This window comes from Vulpes lagopus, chromosome 3 (assembly GCF_018345385.1).
Source record: "Vulpes lagopus strain Blue_001 chromosome 3, ASM1834538v1, whole genome shotgun sequence".
In the NCBI taxonomy this organism is placed as follows: domain Eukaryota; kingdom Metazoa; phylum Chordata; class Mammalia; order Carnivora; family Canidae; genus Vulpes; species Vulpes lagopus.
In genome coordinates this window covers 86,116,419-86,132,954 of record NC_054826.1, presented here as the reverse complement: position 1 = coordinate 86,132,954, position 16,536 = coordinate 86,116,419, and the positions used below count along the sequence as shown (strand labels likewise).

At 36.6% G+C, this 16,536-nt stretch overlaps 1 protein-coding gene across 7 annotated transcripts in view; it reads right to left on the bottom strand.

The window, feature by feature from the left end:
* Nucleotides 1–16,536, bottom strand: part of RYR2 (ryanodine receptor 2) — a 726,974-nt gene that overhangs the window by 248,416 nt on the left and 462,022 nt on the right. For all 7 annotated transcript variants that reach the window (XM_041747478.1, XM_041747480.1, XM_041747481.1 and 4 more), the window contains 2 exons: nt 7,778–7,986; nt 5,236–5,410 (listed from right to left, as the gene is read on the bottom strand). In XM_041747478.1, coding sequence (XP_041603412.1) covers nt 5,236–5,410; nt 7,778–7,986 — 384 coding nt within the window. The remainder of the gene's footprint in view (nt 1–5,235; nt 5,411–7,777; nt 7,987–16,536) is intronic.

The window sequence follows — 16,536 nt, the reverse complement described above, 5'->3', positions numbered from 1 at the left end:
TTAAGGCTATTGTCTTCTCCGTGAACATAGTACAGCTCTCATTTACTGAGTAGTAAATCTCTTTTTAAAACTAAAAACTATACATACTTAATGTACACAATTGGATGAGTTTAGAGATGAGTGTATAATATTTTTATATATACACACCCATGATATCATCACAATCTACTCCATAAACATATCAATCATCTCCAAAAGCTTCCCCCTGCCCTCTTATTTTTATCATCATCATCATCATCATCATCATCATCATCATCATCATTAATGTGTATGTGAAGGGGTGAGATAAGAACACAACTTAAGATCTACCTTCTTTGCAAAAATTTAGGCATATAATTATGGCCTATGGTTAACTAAAGACAAGAGCTCTCTAGGACTAACTTGTCTTGGGTGACTGAAGGTTTGTATTCTTTGACGATACTTCTCTATTTCTCCCTTTCCTTAGCCCCGACAGCCACTATTCTACTCTCTGCTTCTGATTTTGACTATTTTAGATTCATCTTCTAAGTGTATCATGTAATACTTTAGTATTTGTTCTGCTATATCTGGCTTACTTCACATAGTATAATATTCTCCAGCTATCCCTGTTAGCACAAATGGCAGAATTTACTTCTTTTCTAAGGCTGAGTAATATTCCATTGTATGTACATTTCACATTTTCTTTATTCATTCACCTGTCAATAGACACTTAAGTTGTTTATTTACCTTGGCTGTTGTAAATAATCCGGCAATGTACCAGTTGACATTCCCACCAGCAGTGCATGAGGGTTTCCTTTTCTCTGCATCTTTGCTATCTTTAGTGTTTTTTTGATCACAGCCATTCTGACAGCTGTGAAATGATAACTCATTATGGTGTTGATTTGCATCTCCCTGGTAATTAATGTTGTTGAGCACCTTTCCATATAACTATTGGCCACTTGTATGTCTTCTTTGGAGAAAAATCTATTCAGTTCCTTTGTCTATTTTTAAAATAAGCTAACTGTTATTTTTTTTGCCAATGAGTTGCAGGACCTCCTTATATATTTTGAAAAGTATCCTTTAATTTATTGTTTTAAGATTCATTTATCTATTTATTCATGACAGACATAGAGAAAGAGAGAGAGAGGCAGAGACACAGGCAGAGAGAGAAGCAGGCTCCACGCTGGGAGCCCGACACGGGCCTCGATACCGGGACCCCAGGATTGCGCCCCAGGCCAAAGGCAGGCGCCAAACTGCTGAGCCACCCAGGGATCCCCTAAAAGTATCCTTTATCAGATACATGGTTTGCAAATATTTTTTCCCATCCCATAGCCTGCCTTTTCATTGCATTGATGGCTTCCTTTCTTGTGAAAAAAGTTTTCAATTTGTAGTGCAATTCCCCTTTCCATTTTTCCTTTTCTTGACTGCTTTTGGTGTTATACCAAAAAAAAAAAAAAAAATCATTGCTAAGACTACTGCCAAATAGCTTTTTCCCTATGTTTCTTCTTGGAATTGTACAGTTTAGGGTCTTATAATTAAGTCTTTAGTCCATTTTGAGTTGATTTTTGTGTATAGTCATAAAAACATTGCATATGGTCCATAATTGGATAAAAGATCCAATTGCGTTTTTTACATGTGGATATCCAGTTTTCCAAGCACCAGTTATTTTTTTTTTATTTTTTTTATTTATTTATTTTTTATTTTTTATTTTCCAAGCACCAGTTATTAAAGAGACTATCCATTTCCCATTATGTATTCTTGGTATCCTTGTCAAAGATCAGCTAACTATATATGATGAATCTCTTAACAAAATTAATCTCTCAATAAAGTTTAACGATTTTCTCCATAAAGGCATCGTACACCTTCTGTTAGAGTGATAGCTATAGTTACTGAAGATACCTGATGTTACTGTGAATGCTATCTTCTCCTTAATTTAGTCTCAGGTTTGCATCTAGCATAGAAGTGCTACCTTACTAAATGCTTCAGTTATTCCTAGTAATGACTATAGATTCTTTACAGTTTTCTCTGCAAATATGTTATCAGAAAATAATGATAGATTTGCTGTTCCCTTTATTCCAATTCTCATCACTTCCAATTTTGTTTCTTGTCATATCACAAGTTTGAAAAACAATTTACTATGACAGGTTTTTTGTTTTTTACAACAGACTTCTTAGCACAGGAATATACTGTAGTTGCTAAAATACTAAAAGATTTTGTAAATGTTCTATATTTAAATTCTTCTTACATCTACATGTCTTTATATCTGTGCCATGCTTGATTTGGCATGTTTTACCATCATAATTCCTCTTTATTGCTACAAAGACAGTGAACTCAAACATATACACTGGCTTTAATAAAAGCAATCAAAATAACTATGTGGTAAGATCAATGGAAATATATATTTCCAATGTCTAATAGCCCTGTTCTTGTTCTTATCTAACATTGTGAGAATGATACTAGAGATCACTTAGCGGTGATGGGTCAATTAAGCAGTCCCTCTCAGGGCCTCCTGTTACAGTTATACCCAAAGCAGGCCCATCAAACTTCTTTTCTTTCTTTTCTTTTTTTCTTTTTTTTTTTCTTTCTTTCTTTCTTTCTTTCTTTTCTTTCTTTCTTTTTTTTTGTAAGCTATGTAAAGTTAATTGAGAAAGAAATGGAAAATTCCATGTCAAAAAGCATTTTAGTCACAGGCATGGATAAACTCCATTTGATGGAAGATAAAAATTATGAGTAGCCCCTAAAAAGTTAATTGTTAATGATTGTGGCTACCTGAAACTAATAACCTGCCTTGGAGACCAAAAAGATACCTCCTCAATACCATCAACAAAAGCCCAACAATATGCAATATAAAATTTTCAGAAATTCATTAGAATGCTGTATTAACTCTACAATAGAGGTACCAGTATAAATTTCAAGTCACTTTTAAAACTAAAAATTCTTTGAAGTGTAGGGTCAAAAACACTGTTTTTTTTTTTACTGTACCAGCTGATGCCCTCAAAGTCTATTTCATCTCTATGATGGTGACTGGCTGGTCTTTGCAACAGCACTGCAAGCATTAACATTTTCTAGAGGTTTAAATAGTATGGATGGGCACTCCACATTATTTATAATTCTAACATCAGTCTCTGAATCCATGTGGCATAAATTAAGCAAGCCAAACTCACACAGGCATTTCCTTCCAATGAAGGAAGGCATAGTACACAACAATTTTAAAATAACCAATTAAAAAATAAAATATCAGATGATATCCAACAGTATAGACAGAAAACAGAGACAGAGTCCCTCTCCCACCTTCTCCCTGATATATTAACACTCATAAAAACAATCCCACAGAAAGGGAGATGGGTGATGAGTTGGTAGAGTACCAGTTACACCACTGAGGGGTACTGGTACATAAAATAGAAATTAAGTTATAAAGATGTAAAATTCCTATCACTTTTGCAAATCTGTATTTGAGGAATGATGGTCATACATGCTTAAAAGCTTATTGAATGAATAAATATAGAACTTAACACAAATAATGAGGTGGCTAACTTTGAGGATCAGTGACTTTTTTTTTAAGATTTTATTCATCCATTTGAGAGAAAGAAAGAATGCATGAGCAGTGGGGAGGGGTAGAGGGAGAGGGAGAAGCAAACTCCCCACTGAGCAGGGAGGCCACGTAGGACCCAACACCAGACTTGATCCCAGTACCTCAAGATTCCCACCCAACTGATTGAGCCACCCAAGTGCCCCAAGGATCCATGACATGTTTACAGAATATTAAAATTACTGATTGAGGTAGATCTTAAAATCCAAACTATATATTCAAGTAGTAGGATATATCCAAAAGCCATTTTTGGTTTTTTTTTTTGGGGGGGGGGTGTTGCTGCTGTTGTTGCTGTTGTTTTTATTTTTAAAGATTTTATTTATTTATTTGAGAGAGAGAATATGAGCAAGAGAGAAACAGAGAGAGAGACAGAGAGAGAGAGAATGTGTGCACCAGCAGGGGAGAGGGAAAAGCAGACTCTACAGTGAGCAGGAAGCCCAACTGGGGGCTCCATCCTACAATTCTGGGATCATGACCTGAGCTGAAGGCAGATGTTTAACCAAGCCACCCACACACCCCTGTTGTTGTTGTTTGTTTGTTTTCAAGAAAGAAAGAAAGTAGGGGAGGGGGAGTAGAAGAGAGAGAATCTTAGGCAGGCTCAATGCTCAGCACAGAGCCCAACACAGGGCTTGATCTCACAACCCTGAGATCATAACTTGAGTCGACTGAAATCAAGAGACAGTTACTTAACCGAATGAGCCACCCAGGCTCCTCCGAAAGCCATTTTGAAAAAAAATATGTTAATTCATTTTAAAATGAGATATTTATATAATATTTTGTTAAGTACTATCTTATTTACATGCTCTAGAGCAACACTATCTGATACAACTTTGTGATTTTGTGTTCCAAATCTGGGATCAAGAAGGGTACCATTAGCCACAGGTGGGCATGAATACTTAAAATGGAACAAGTGCTACTAGGAAACTCAATTGTACCTTTACTTTATTTCAATTAAAATAAATTCAAACAACCATATGTGGCCACCTTCCTGGAAGTACAGCTCTGATGAATAAATGCTTTTGCATTTTTCATTTGTTTTACCAAGGGCTTTCACCTTTCCTTTACAATCTTGCTCAAGGTCATCCCAGAGCCCTGCATTGTGCTTCCATAGAATGTTCTGCACTTCTTCAATTGAGAGCTTCTCCACTAAACAGAAATTATTCCAGTATTGACTTTCCTTGGCATAGTGTAATCTACATAAAAATTGGGCAATGTTTATTAATCTTTGTCATCTCGGCATCCTAAACACAATACATTGTACTTTAAAAACTCTATCTCACTGAATTAGATATGAAAAGATGTTAGATTTTCCATATGAAGTATGAGGGCCTGACACGCGGTAGGTTCTCATTACATTTTTGTGAAATGAATGAACAGAAATGAACTAAAAGAAGTTCTAAGTGGAAATTTAACGTTTGTGGAAAACTATCCATTCGCGTGCCATTTATCTTCTTATTCACACGCATCAAAGCCATTTCTGCCTTATTAAATCCTAGCTAAGTAGCATCAGTAGTGTTTCTGCTAAAGTAATTTCAAGGATGTTTGATCAAATAAGCCACATGGCAACCTTGCAATTTCCAGCTGCAACTCATCCGCTCACTCACCCTCCAAGGTGGCTGGTTAGGATGCCTGAGAACAGCCTCACTGTGCTGTGAACCTGCCAGCAACACAGAAGGCACAGCACTTACCATCACCAACATCAAAGTCCTTGAACGCCAGTTCTGAGCCCGAATCGTCCAGAAGGACTTCGCCATTGAGCGTGAACATCATGGTACGCTCTGTCATGTCCACCATACACCCCACGACATCTCCCGCTTGCCATGACCGCCCATAATGCTCGTTGCCCTGGTGCCACCGCTGAGCCTAGGGACAGAGGAGTAATTTTGTCACAGAGAAAGCCAAGGAGAACAGCACCTACCCCCCCCCCCCACTGGCGGCATGCCTCGCAGCAGCCCGACTGTTAGCACAGCGGGAGGAGGGCTCCGTCCCACTGCACACATCCGAGCACAACATGCCCCAACTGATACGAACGTGCCGGGAAACCTGAATCCCTAACATTAGCCTTACATTATTGAATCTTGAGCAAAGACCCAAATGCTGTTTCATTATTTTGAGAAATGATAAGTTTAAAAATGTAACCCAACATACCTCCTGTTTAAAAAAAAAAAAAAAACTAAGTCTTTAGAAATTAACTTTGCTCACTATCCTGAATGTTTCACAGGATATGGATTGTTTTTCTCTATTTGCCAAAATACGAAGACCTATGAGTAGAGAATAAAGCTGAGAATTTATCATTGAAAATGACTTCTAATTTTCACCTATTTCAAAATATAATTCCACTCATTGGAACCAATGGCACAGATACTTAAACAAAATAGAAATCTTGAAACATTTGAAGTATATGCTAAAACCAAAAAAGCTTCAAATCAAACTGAAAAATATTCTTAAGACATTTACTGAAACAATGAGCCAAAAGTTAAATATACACACCAACAATGTCTTGAATACTTCGGTGAAATATCATATTATAAATACATCTCAAACACAGTTCTGATAATGTGACTTTTCAATCTCTAACTATATTCCATGATTTATGGGTACAAAATTCGTTATATTAATTATTTTGTCAGATAAATCTTTTCATTTTCCTGTTAAGAATTGCCTCCATTGTGAATTGATATGTAAGGAGTTATAGTCACCAATGCAAAGCAATAATACAATTATTCCCAAACACAATACGTTGTACCTTTAAAAAAAATCTATCTCACTGAATTAGGTATCAAAAGTTGTTAGATTTTCCATATGGAGTAAAAAAAAAAAAAACAGGTTCAGGAAATGTGGTGTTTCAGAACAAAGTGTGTGTCGGTTGTTCTAGAAGACACAATATTAACTTCTGGCCTAGAAACACATTCCCACACACGCATACCTCAGTACCTAAATGTCAAATGTCTTCATGATTGCATATGTATTCTAATTTTCCCTCTTTAATTAAAAATAACTTTTTCAAAAAAAATAACTTTTCCCCTTCATATGAAAGGAATGAAGAGAATCAGAGAATAAGATAAAAAGAATAAAATACAATTTTATCAACCAAAAATGACTATAATTATTCTATTGTGGTTAGGTTCATCTATACACATTTTTTATTTTTTTAATTTTTTTAATTTTTATTTTTTTTTATTCATGAGAGACACAGAGAGAGAAGCAGAGACAGAGGCAGAGGGAGAGGCAGGCTCCATGCAGGGAGCCCAATGTGGGACTCGATCCCAGGACTCCAGGATCACACCCTGAGCTGAATGCAGCACTAAACCACTGAGCCACCCAGGCTGCCCCACATTTTTTATTTTAAAATATTTTATATGTGTGAAATAATCTTTAAACATTTATATAATGTATAAGCAAATAATAAAACAAGCACCTGACCAAATTCCATCACCTTAAGAAAAATTACTAATATTGAAAATAAAAAACATTTTTGTCATTTTAAACACTGTCGAAAGCATTCTTATAGATATTAAATGTGTATACCTGCCATTTATTATTGCTTGAGGATAAATTCCTTCTATGGAATAGCTGTGTCAAAGCGTTTGCATTTTTTTTACATTTTATTTTATTTAAATTCAATTTGCCAACATATAGTATAACACCCAGTGCTCATCCCATCAAGTGCCCTCCTCAGTACCACTTCTCCCAACCATCTGCCTACCTTCCCTTCTGCAATCTTTTGTTTCCCAGAGTTAGGAGTCTCTAATAGTTTATCTCCTTCTCTAATTTTTCCCACTCAGTTCCCCTCCCTTCCCTTATAATCTCTTTCACTATTTCTTATATTCCCCACATGAGTGAAACCATATGATGATTGTCCTTCTCCAACTTATTTCATTCAGCATAATACCCTTCTGCCTCCTGCATTTTTAATGAGCCTATGCTTTTTCAACACTTCTGATAGACAAGGAGGATTCATTTTTTTTTATAGCAGTGGAGAAACACTGTTTTACTTGAATTTCACTGCGGCGGGGCGGGCGGGGGGTGTTTCGAGATCACAAGGACAGAAGTTTTCCTAGGAATTATTTTTCCTGGGTTTCTGCTGCAGGCTGTCCTGATTTTGCTGCACTGCCCAAAGGAGCCAGGGCAATGGAGGAGTACACAACAAGAGCATGCCCAGGACATGGCAGCCTACAAAATCAAGATCCTACAAACTTCCACACCTGGTGCTCAGCAAAGTCTACTCACCTTGAAGCCATCAAAAGCAAAGGCATGTTCGTCGGAGCCAAGCTCTTGATCAGGTTGACAACCTGGCCTGCTCCAGCCAACTCTCATGTCGCCTGCAGTGACAGCCTCAAATTCAAAATACCACCTTCCTGCCTTGACAGCGTAGGTTTTCTCAGCACGGAAGATTCTGAATCTCTCACCTGTGCCGCTGCACACTTCAGCTCTGGCGGCTGTGAAGGTAAAGAGATCCTAGTGATCACTGGATGAATGAAAACTGAGGGAGGAAGGAGAACATTACATTTCGTCCGTAATTAAACTTATAGTGAGGATGGTAACCATACCATCTTTCTTAACCTGGCTCATAGTTCACGAAGTGTTTTCATACATATGATCAGCCACTATCAGGAACCAAGGAAATCTCAAGGACTTCCCCTGGGGAGACAGGGTGTCAAACCTCGGTAACATTGCAAGGGTAGGCGGTGCTTCCTCCATGAGCACCAGTTTAGGAGGGGACTGTCTGCAGGAAAAACCCTCCCAGCCTCTTGGTGATTTGGCAGTGGTATCTGAGATGAACTTGAAGGCATGGATGGAAGGAAGCCAATAAAAGAGACCTGAACTGCCCAAGAAATGAATAGACATTTGTGTGTGAGAGAAGGAAGAAGCAGCCAGAAGGTGAGGAGGAGGAGGAGAGGAAGCAACAAGGTAAAGAGATAAATAGCAGAAAAGGGTAACCACTGACAACTTTCCAGAGAGAATGGCATATACACCCATGCACACCCCTAACAACCTGATGGCACAACTCCTCCAATATCTCACAGCTTCACTGGGATCTGCTACACATACAAATGTTTAAATTTTGAGGGAAAAACAAAAGGGGCAAGTCAAACATCAAGGACCAGTGTGGTGCAAAGGGTGACATTGGGGGGAGAGGGCACAGAATATATATATTTGTGAAAATAAGATGCATGTGGATTGAAAATGCCAGGATTACAAAACAGACTAAGGGGCTTGGAGCCAGGACAGCCATGAGAACTTAAGCTCCCAGGGAAATCAGGGGGTCTGGGGACAGAGGTCCACTGAGCTGATATGTCAAAGGAGAAACTGTCAGCTAAGATCTCAGTTAGACAGAAGACATTTAAGTGACATTAACCAAAGTCACATAACTAACAAATAGAAGAATTCTACAGCTGCCTAATGCTGCAGCCGCCGTTCTTTCCAGTCTGCCTCCAATAGCGGGTGCAGAGGCAACAGGTACTGGTTAAATATTAGTTCTCATCTGTTCTTTTAGGAGCTGAGAAAGATTTCATAAATAATAAAAGTTTAATATCAGCTTAACCATTGTATTGATATGAACAAACAAGAACTATAAAAATAATCCAAATAAGCTTTCAAGGGCCCCAATAAACACACAGCCAGATCATCTACTGAAGATTAGACTGGCATAAAGAAACAATGGACTAAAAATATTTGTATTGATTGTAGGACATACAGGTGAACTGTGTCTCTTGATAAATCTTTTAAAAGCTGGATAAGCTTCTGAATAATCAACACTTTGTTGTTTTGTCTTTTCTCCCACATACAAACTGATGCAGACCCCTAACAATTTAGTCTGCTCCAAGTAACTGTCATGTCTCCAGCAGTGACATCCTCAAATGCAAAATGCTCGCACATGCACACACACACACTGACATCATGCAATACATTCATATATTTTGCTGAAAGATAAATGTGCTAATAGAATTTAAAAATTAGACATTTGTAATAGTATATGGAACATGCTGTATGTATGAAATTCTCTAAAGGGGCAAAAGTTTGCTTCTAATACATTCAAGTTGGGGGTGGATGGGCTCCTGAATGAGAAACATCTCTGTGGTGAAGGATAAAACATTCTCATGTCTGTTACTTAGTAACAATGATATTTGAGAGAGAGGATGACAGCAAACTGCTTTTAGAGGAAAAAAATATTATCAGATTTTATGATACTTAGAGGTGGTTATGCTATTAAGAAAACAGTCTAGGGGCGCCTGGCTGTCTGTCAGTAGAGCACGCAATGCTTGATCTCAATATTATGAGTTCAAGCCCCACACTGGGTGTGGAGCTAAAGGAAGGGAGAATGGAAGGGAGGGAAGGAGGAAGGGAGGGAGGGAGGGAGGGAGGAAGGGGAAATAGTGCTAAATATTGCAATACTAAAAAAAAAGAAGTCAAATTTTCAGACATAGTATTTCCTGCAGTAACAGCACACTGATCCATTACTTCCTTAAATCATGGTTGCAACCTTTCCTGAACTAATCTAAGGCATATAGAATGATCCACACAAAACATTTGGAAGTTACTTTTCACGAAAGAAAAAAGCTCTTGTGTAGTTATCCGTTATTTTTAATTATGTCATCATTTGCAAATGAAATCATACATTATATTCTAGTATGCATTAATAAATTAAACTTCTAATTTTCTAAGGATAAAACAATCTATTCTTTAGAAAACTAAAATACTAAAAATCTCACAGGTTCTTTTTTCCTTTTATATGTTTCCAGGACATTGGACCCCACTCATATTCAGAGTGTTTCCAAGGAATGCCAAACAAATTTTAATATTAGCTTAAATCAAATATGTTAAAAGGAAAATTTGGTATAAAAATATAGCAGATCATTTCCTTAAAAGCCATCACAGATTTCTCTTGATTATAAGGTTTACTATGAATCATTTCCACATAGGAGTAATGAAAATAGGGGGCAGCATATGGAAAATGTGTGGTGGTAACAGGTAACAATGCAGAATTTCTTAGTCCCGGTATTTTATTCCTGACCTCAGCTGATGCATTGTTCTTACACTCATTGATGAGACTCAGCCTGAACTGGAAATGCACATGCTATTTATAGCCATCATTATGCAACAGTCTTGTAAACTCCATGGATCTTCCTCCAAATGTCTGTATGATTCATAGCTCCTATTCCATATTTTTAGATTAGTTTAGGGGAGCTTATAACCATGGTTGCAAGAAGCAAAGTTCAGCATTCTATCTGATGATAAAATACTAATATTAAATGAAGATCTGGATCTATGGAAGTTTAAAAAAAAAAAAAGATCCCAGGCAATCTGTAACATTTCTTTGGCATACCCTGTAGCATCAACCAGCTGGATAAAAGTAGGTACTCTTTCAGTACCTGTGAGATTGAATCTAGGAACAAAGACATAGGAGACCATACTTATGGGCACATATCTAATGGGTAGCACCAGTCTTAAAGGCATAGAGCTCTCCTCCAAATATGCAATTCTTATGCTTTCCTTGATTTTAAACACTATATATTTATATAAGTTTGGTAGGTGACTGTACCTCATGTAAGTACGTATAAATTATTTTCTTTTTTCTTTTTAATTTTTATTTATTTATGATAGTCACACACACACACACACACAGAGAGAGAGAGAGAGAGAGAGAGAGAGAGAGAGGCAGAGACACAGGCAGAGGGAGAAGCAGGCTCCATGCACCGGGAGCCCGATGTGGGACTCGATCCCGGGTCTCCAGGATCACGCCCTGGGCCAAAGGCAGGCGCCAAACTGCTGCGCCACCCAGGGATCCCCATAAATTATTTTCTTATATTGTTATAATGAACATAAAAATAATTGACATTTAAAAAAATGAACCATTAGCAGATATTGACGCTCAAAGAAGAAATTCAGGAATTATGCTTTTAACAAACCACTTCAAGATAAAGGGTAAGGCTCAACAAAATCTTGTATTCCCCATACCCCACAGATCCTGGCACAATGAGGGCACACACCAAGACTGACCAAACGTGGCCTAAAGCATCCATACCTGCTGTTCCCTAAACTCTACTTTTAAAAGATACTGACCACTAGAGGGCAGCCAAGGTCTAATTATGTATCGAAGTGTCAGGTATTTAAAACAGCTGTGAAGCAAGGCAGGACAATCTCTTTAAAATTTTTCTACATATCTAAAAAAATTTTGTACACATGTTGAAAATATTTCGGGGGTGCCCGGGGTGGCTCAGTCGGTTTAGCCTCCGACTTTTGAATTCAGCTCTACCTAATCATGATCTCAGGATCCTGAGATTGAGCCCCATGTCTCCCTCTGCCCCTCCACCTGCTCAGGAGCACATGTTCATGCTCTCTCTCAAATAAATAAAATCTTTAAAAATAAATAAAATGAAATCCTTCAGGTGTGTTTATGTAACTTTTTTTTTTTTTAATGACACTAACCAGTCATCCTTTTCACTTTCTGGTGTTATTTCTAATTGAACAATTCAAACCTTGATAAAACCTTGCAGGGGATCCCTGGGTGGTGCAGCGGTTTGGCGCCTGCCTTTGGCCCAGGGCGCAATCCTGGAGACCCGGGATCGAATCCCACGTCGGGCTCCCGGTGCGTGGAGCCTGCTTCTCCCTCTGCCTGTGTCTCTGCCTCTCTCTCTCTGTGTGTGTGTGTGTGTGTGACTATCATAAAGAAATTAAAAAAAAAAAAAAAAAAAAACCTTGCAGCAAGAATAATTTAGTTTTTCTTAGACCTCTAACTCTGGGAAACAAACAGAGGTTTGTGGAAGGGGACGGGAGGATGGGGCAACTGGGCAACGGGCACTAAGGAGGGGCACTTTCTGAGATGAGCACTGGGTGTTCTACTATATGTTGGCAAAATCAATTTAAATTAAAAAAAATTAAATAAAATAAAATAAAATAAAATAAAATAAAATAAAATAAAATAAAATAAAATAAAATAAAATAAAATAAAATAAAATAAAATAAAATTAAAATAAAATAAAATTAAAATAAAATAAAATTAAAATAAAATAAAATTAAAATAAAATAAAATTAAAATAAAATAAAATTAAAATAAAATAAAATTAAAATAAAATAAAATTAAAATAAAATAAAATTAAAATAAAATAAAATTAAAATAAAATAAAATTAAAATAAAATAAAATAAAATTAAAATAAAATAAAATTAAAATAAAATAAAATTAAAATAAAATAAAATTAAAATAAAATAAAATTAAAATAAAATAAAATAAAATAAAATAAAATAAAATAAAATAAAATAAAATAAAATAAAATAAAATAAAATAAAATAAAATAAAATTAAAATAAAATAAAATAAAATTAAAATAAAATAAAATTAAAATAAAATAAAATAAAATTAAAATAAAATAAAATAAAATAAAAATAAAATAAAATAAAATAAAATAAAATAAATAAAATAAAATAAAATAAAATAAAATATAACTGTCAATGATTATTCTTTTTCTGGCTTATACTGCACATTTCCTTATACAGGGTAAAATGCACTCCCTTTCTTGGATACTGACCATGTATTTTTTTTAACAGTGCATTTCTTTTGTTTGTTTGAATAGGTAATGCAAAGAGAGTATAAAATTTAAAAGTAATGATATGCAGTTTTTTCGCAATGAGTTTGCCGCCAGAACACAGGTGTCGTGAAAACCACTGCTAAACCTAAACCAAAATGGGAAAGGAAAATACTCACATCAACATTGTCGTCATTGGACACGTAGATTCGAGCAAGTCTACCAGTACTGGCCATCTGATCTACAAATGTGGTGGGATCGAGAAAAGAACTATCGAAAAATTTGAGAAGGAGGCTGCTGAGATGGGAAAAGGCTCCTTCAAGTATGCCTGGGTCTTGGATAAACTGAAAGCTGAACGTGAACGTGGTATCACCATTGATATCTCCCTGTGGAAATTCGAGACCAGCAAGTATTATGTGACCATCATTGATGCCCCAGGACACATAGACTTTATCAAAAACATGATTACAGGCACATCTAAGGCTGACTGTGCTGTCCTGATTGTTGCTGCTGGTGTTGGGTAATTTGAAGCAGGTATCTCCAAGAATGGGCAGACCCGTGAGCATGCCCTTCTGGCTTACACACTGGGTGTAAAACAACTAATTGTTGGTTTTAACAAAATGGATCCCACTGAGCCACCCTACAGACAGAAGAGATACGAGGAAATTGTTAAGGAAGTCAGCACCTACATTAAGAAAATTGGCTACAACCCTGACACAGTAGCATTTGTGCCAATTTCTGGTTGGAATGGTGACAACATGCTGGAGCCAAGTGCTAACACGCCTTGGTTCAAGGGATGGAAAGTCACCCATGAGAATACCAGTGGAACCACACTGCTTCAAGTTCTGGATTGCAGTCTGCCACCAACTCGTCCAACTGATAAGCCCTTGCATCTGCCTCTCCAGGACGTCTACAAAATTGGTGGTATTGGTACTGTCCCAGTGGGTCGAGTGGAGACTGGTGTTCTTAAGCCTGGCATGGTGGTCACCTTTGCTCTGGTCAATGTTACAACTGAAGTAAAGTCTGTTGAAATGCACCATGAAGCTTTGAGTGAGGCTCTTCCTGGGGACAATGTGAGCTTCAATGTCAAGAATGTATCTGTCAAAGATGTTCGTCGTGGCAACGTGGCTGGTGACAGCAAAAATGACCCACCAATGGAAGCGGCTGGCTTCACGGCTCAGGTGATTATGCTGAACCATCCAGGCCAAATCAGTGCTGCACATGCACCTGTGCTGGATTGTCACACAGCTCACATGGCTTGCAAGTTTGCTGAGCTGAAGGAGAAGATAGATCGCCGTTCTGGAAAGAAGCTGGAAGATGGTCCCAAGTTCTTGAAATCTGGGGCTGATGGCATTGTTGATATGGTTCCTGGCAAACCTATGTGTGTTGAGAGCTTCTCTGATTATCCTCCTCTGGGCCGTTTTGCTGTTCGTGACATGAGACAGACGGTTGCTGTGGGTGTCATCAAAGCAGTGGACAAGAAGGCACCTGAGGCTGGCCAAGTCACCAAGTCTGCCCAGAAAGCTCAGAAGGCTAAATGAATATTATCCCCAATACCTGCCACCCTAGTCTTAATCAATTGTGTCAATTGGCCATTTAAGTTTAATAGTAAAAAGACTGGTTAATGATAACAATGCATTGTAAAACCTTCAGAAGGAAAGGAGAATGTTTTGTGGACCATTTGTTTTTTGTTGTTGTTGTTTTGTGCATGTGTGGCAGTTTTAAGTTATTAGTTTTTAAAATCAGTACTTTTTAATGGAAAAAACTTGACCAAAAATCTGTCACAGAATTTTGAGACCCATTAAAACAAAAGTTTAATGAGAAAAAAAAAAACGAAATGATATGCAGCAAAATGTAAATTTCTGCTCCCACAGCTGTCTATGAGCTCTCTAGATATCTTTCCTGGAAGCAATCCCCATTACCATTGTTTCCACAGAATTTCTCTGTGTATGTGTAAGCATTGATGAGTGTTTTTTGTTATAACCTTAATATGATACATCTCAGATTGTTTCCTATAGGCACTTCATTGTATTTAACAACTTCATAATACTACACTGTATGAATGTACCATCATATTTTTAACCATCTCCAAGGCCAGAATGTCATCTAATCTGGCTTTTTGTTTTACTTGTGTGTGTGTGTGTTTGTATGTGTGAGAGAGAGTGTGTGTGTGTATGTGTGTGTGTGTTCATGCGTGTGTTGGGAAACTCAGAGACTGTGCACATCTCTGTTACTTTGTTTTTCCTTTTTCTTAATCCTTGATCGATCAGAAAATACATTTCCTCACTCCTTTTTCCATCATTGGCATCACTCCAATTGGTGTGGTATTTTTCCTTGGAGAGTTTTGTATTTTTGTAAGCTGTAAAATACTAGAAATTATACTAATGGTAATATGTTACTGCTCTATTCCATACTTCGTGATCACTGTTTCTGAATTGTAGTGTGCTATTTTTTTAACCTATTATTTTTATCTAATAATATTTCCAAGAAATGGACACAGAGGATGCTTCCAGCTCTCATGATCACAATGCTATAATGAACATGTTCCTACATACCCCTGTCTGGACCTATACACAAGTGTTTTTACATCCAAGTATAACATTTGCTGAGACATACTCGTGGTTTCTATATAATACAAGCTTTTCACACATCAGCTTTGCCAAGTTATATTTTCAACAAAAACACATGGGGTTCCTACTGCGTCAATATCCTTTTAAGCACTTGGGATCATATTGTTTTCTAATTATTTTAATTTGTTGGATATAAATCCATAAATAAAGATTTTACTTTGCATTTTTCTGATGATTAAGGAGATCTGAAATATCTTCATGTGTTTTTCAAACTTGAAGTTTCCCTTACTATTCATTATCTATTACCAATTTGCCTTTTTTTAAAGATATAATTGACATATGCCTTTGTATTAGTTTCACATGTACAACATAGTCATCTACTATGTGTATATATTGCAAAATGATCATTACAAGTCTAGTTCACATGGTGCTATATTATCATAAGGTATTTATAATATATATATACATATATATATATATATCTGAAATGTCCAGTTGTTCATTAAAAATTACTTTTAGTAGGTCACTTCAAAGAGGGCTCAGGGAGCTGTGAAGCCAGAAGGTCTAAGACTGAACAAAGACTGATGTTCCCCAGTGGATGCCACAGACACTCAACAGTGTCATTTCCCAAAGGAGACATGAGATGCAGCCACTCATGATGATGAGAATTGACTCATAATCCATGATTGGTGGGAAAATAAATAAATTTTTTTAAATAGCCAAAAAAACATTTAAGACCGATTCACAAAAAAAAAAAAATAAATAAAAAATAAAATAAATTAAAAAATTTAAAAAAATTTAAAAAAAGACCGATTCACTCTTTGAATGATCTATGAAGTCAATAAATCCTAAGACTGACAATTTTAAAAAAAAAACACCAAGAATAAAAAGAGGT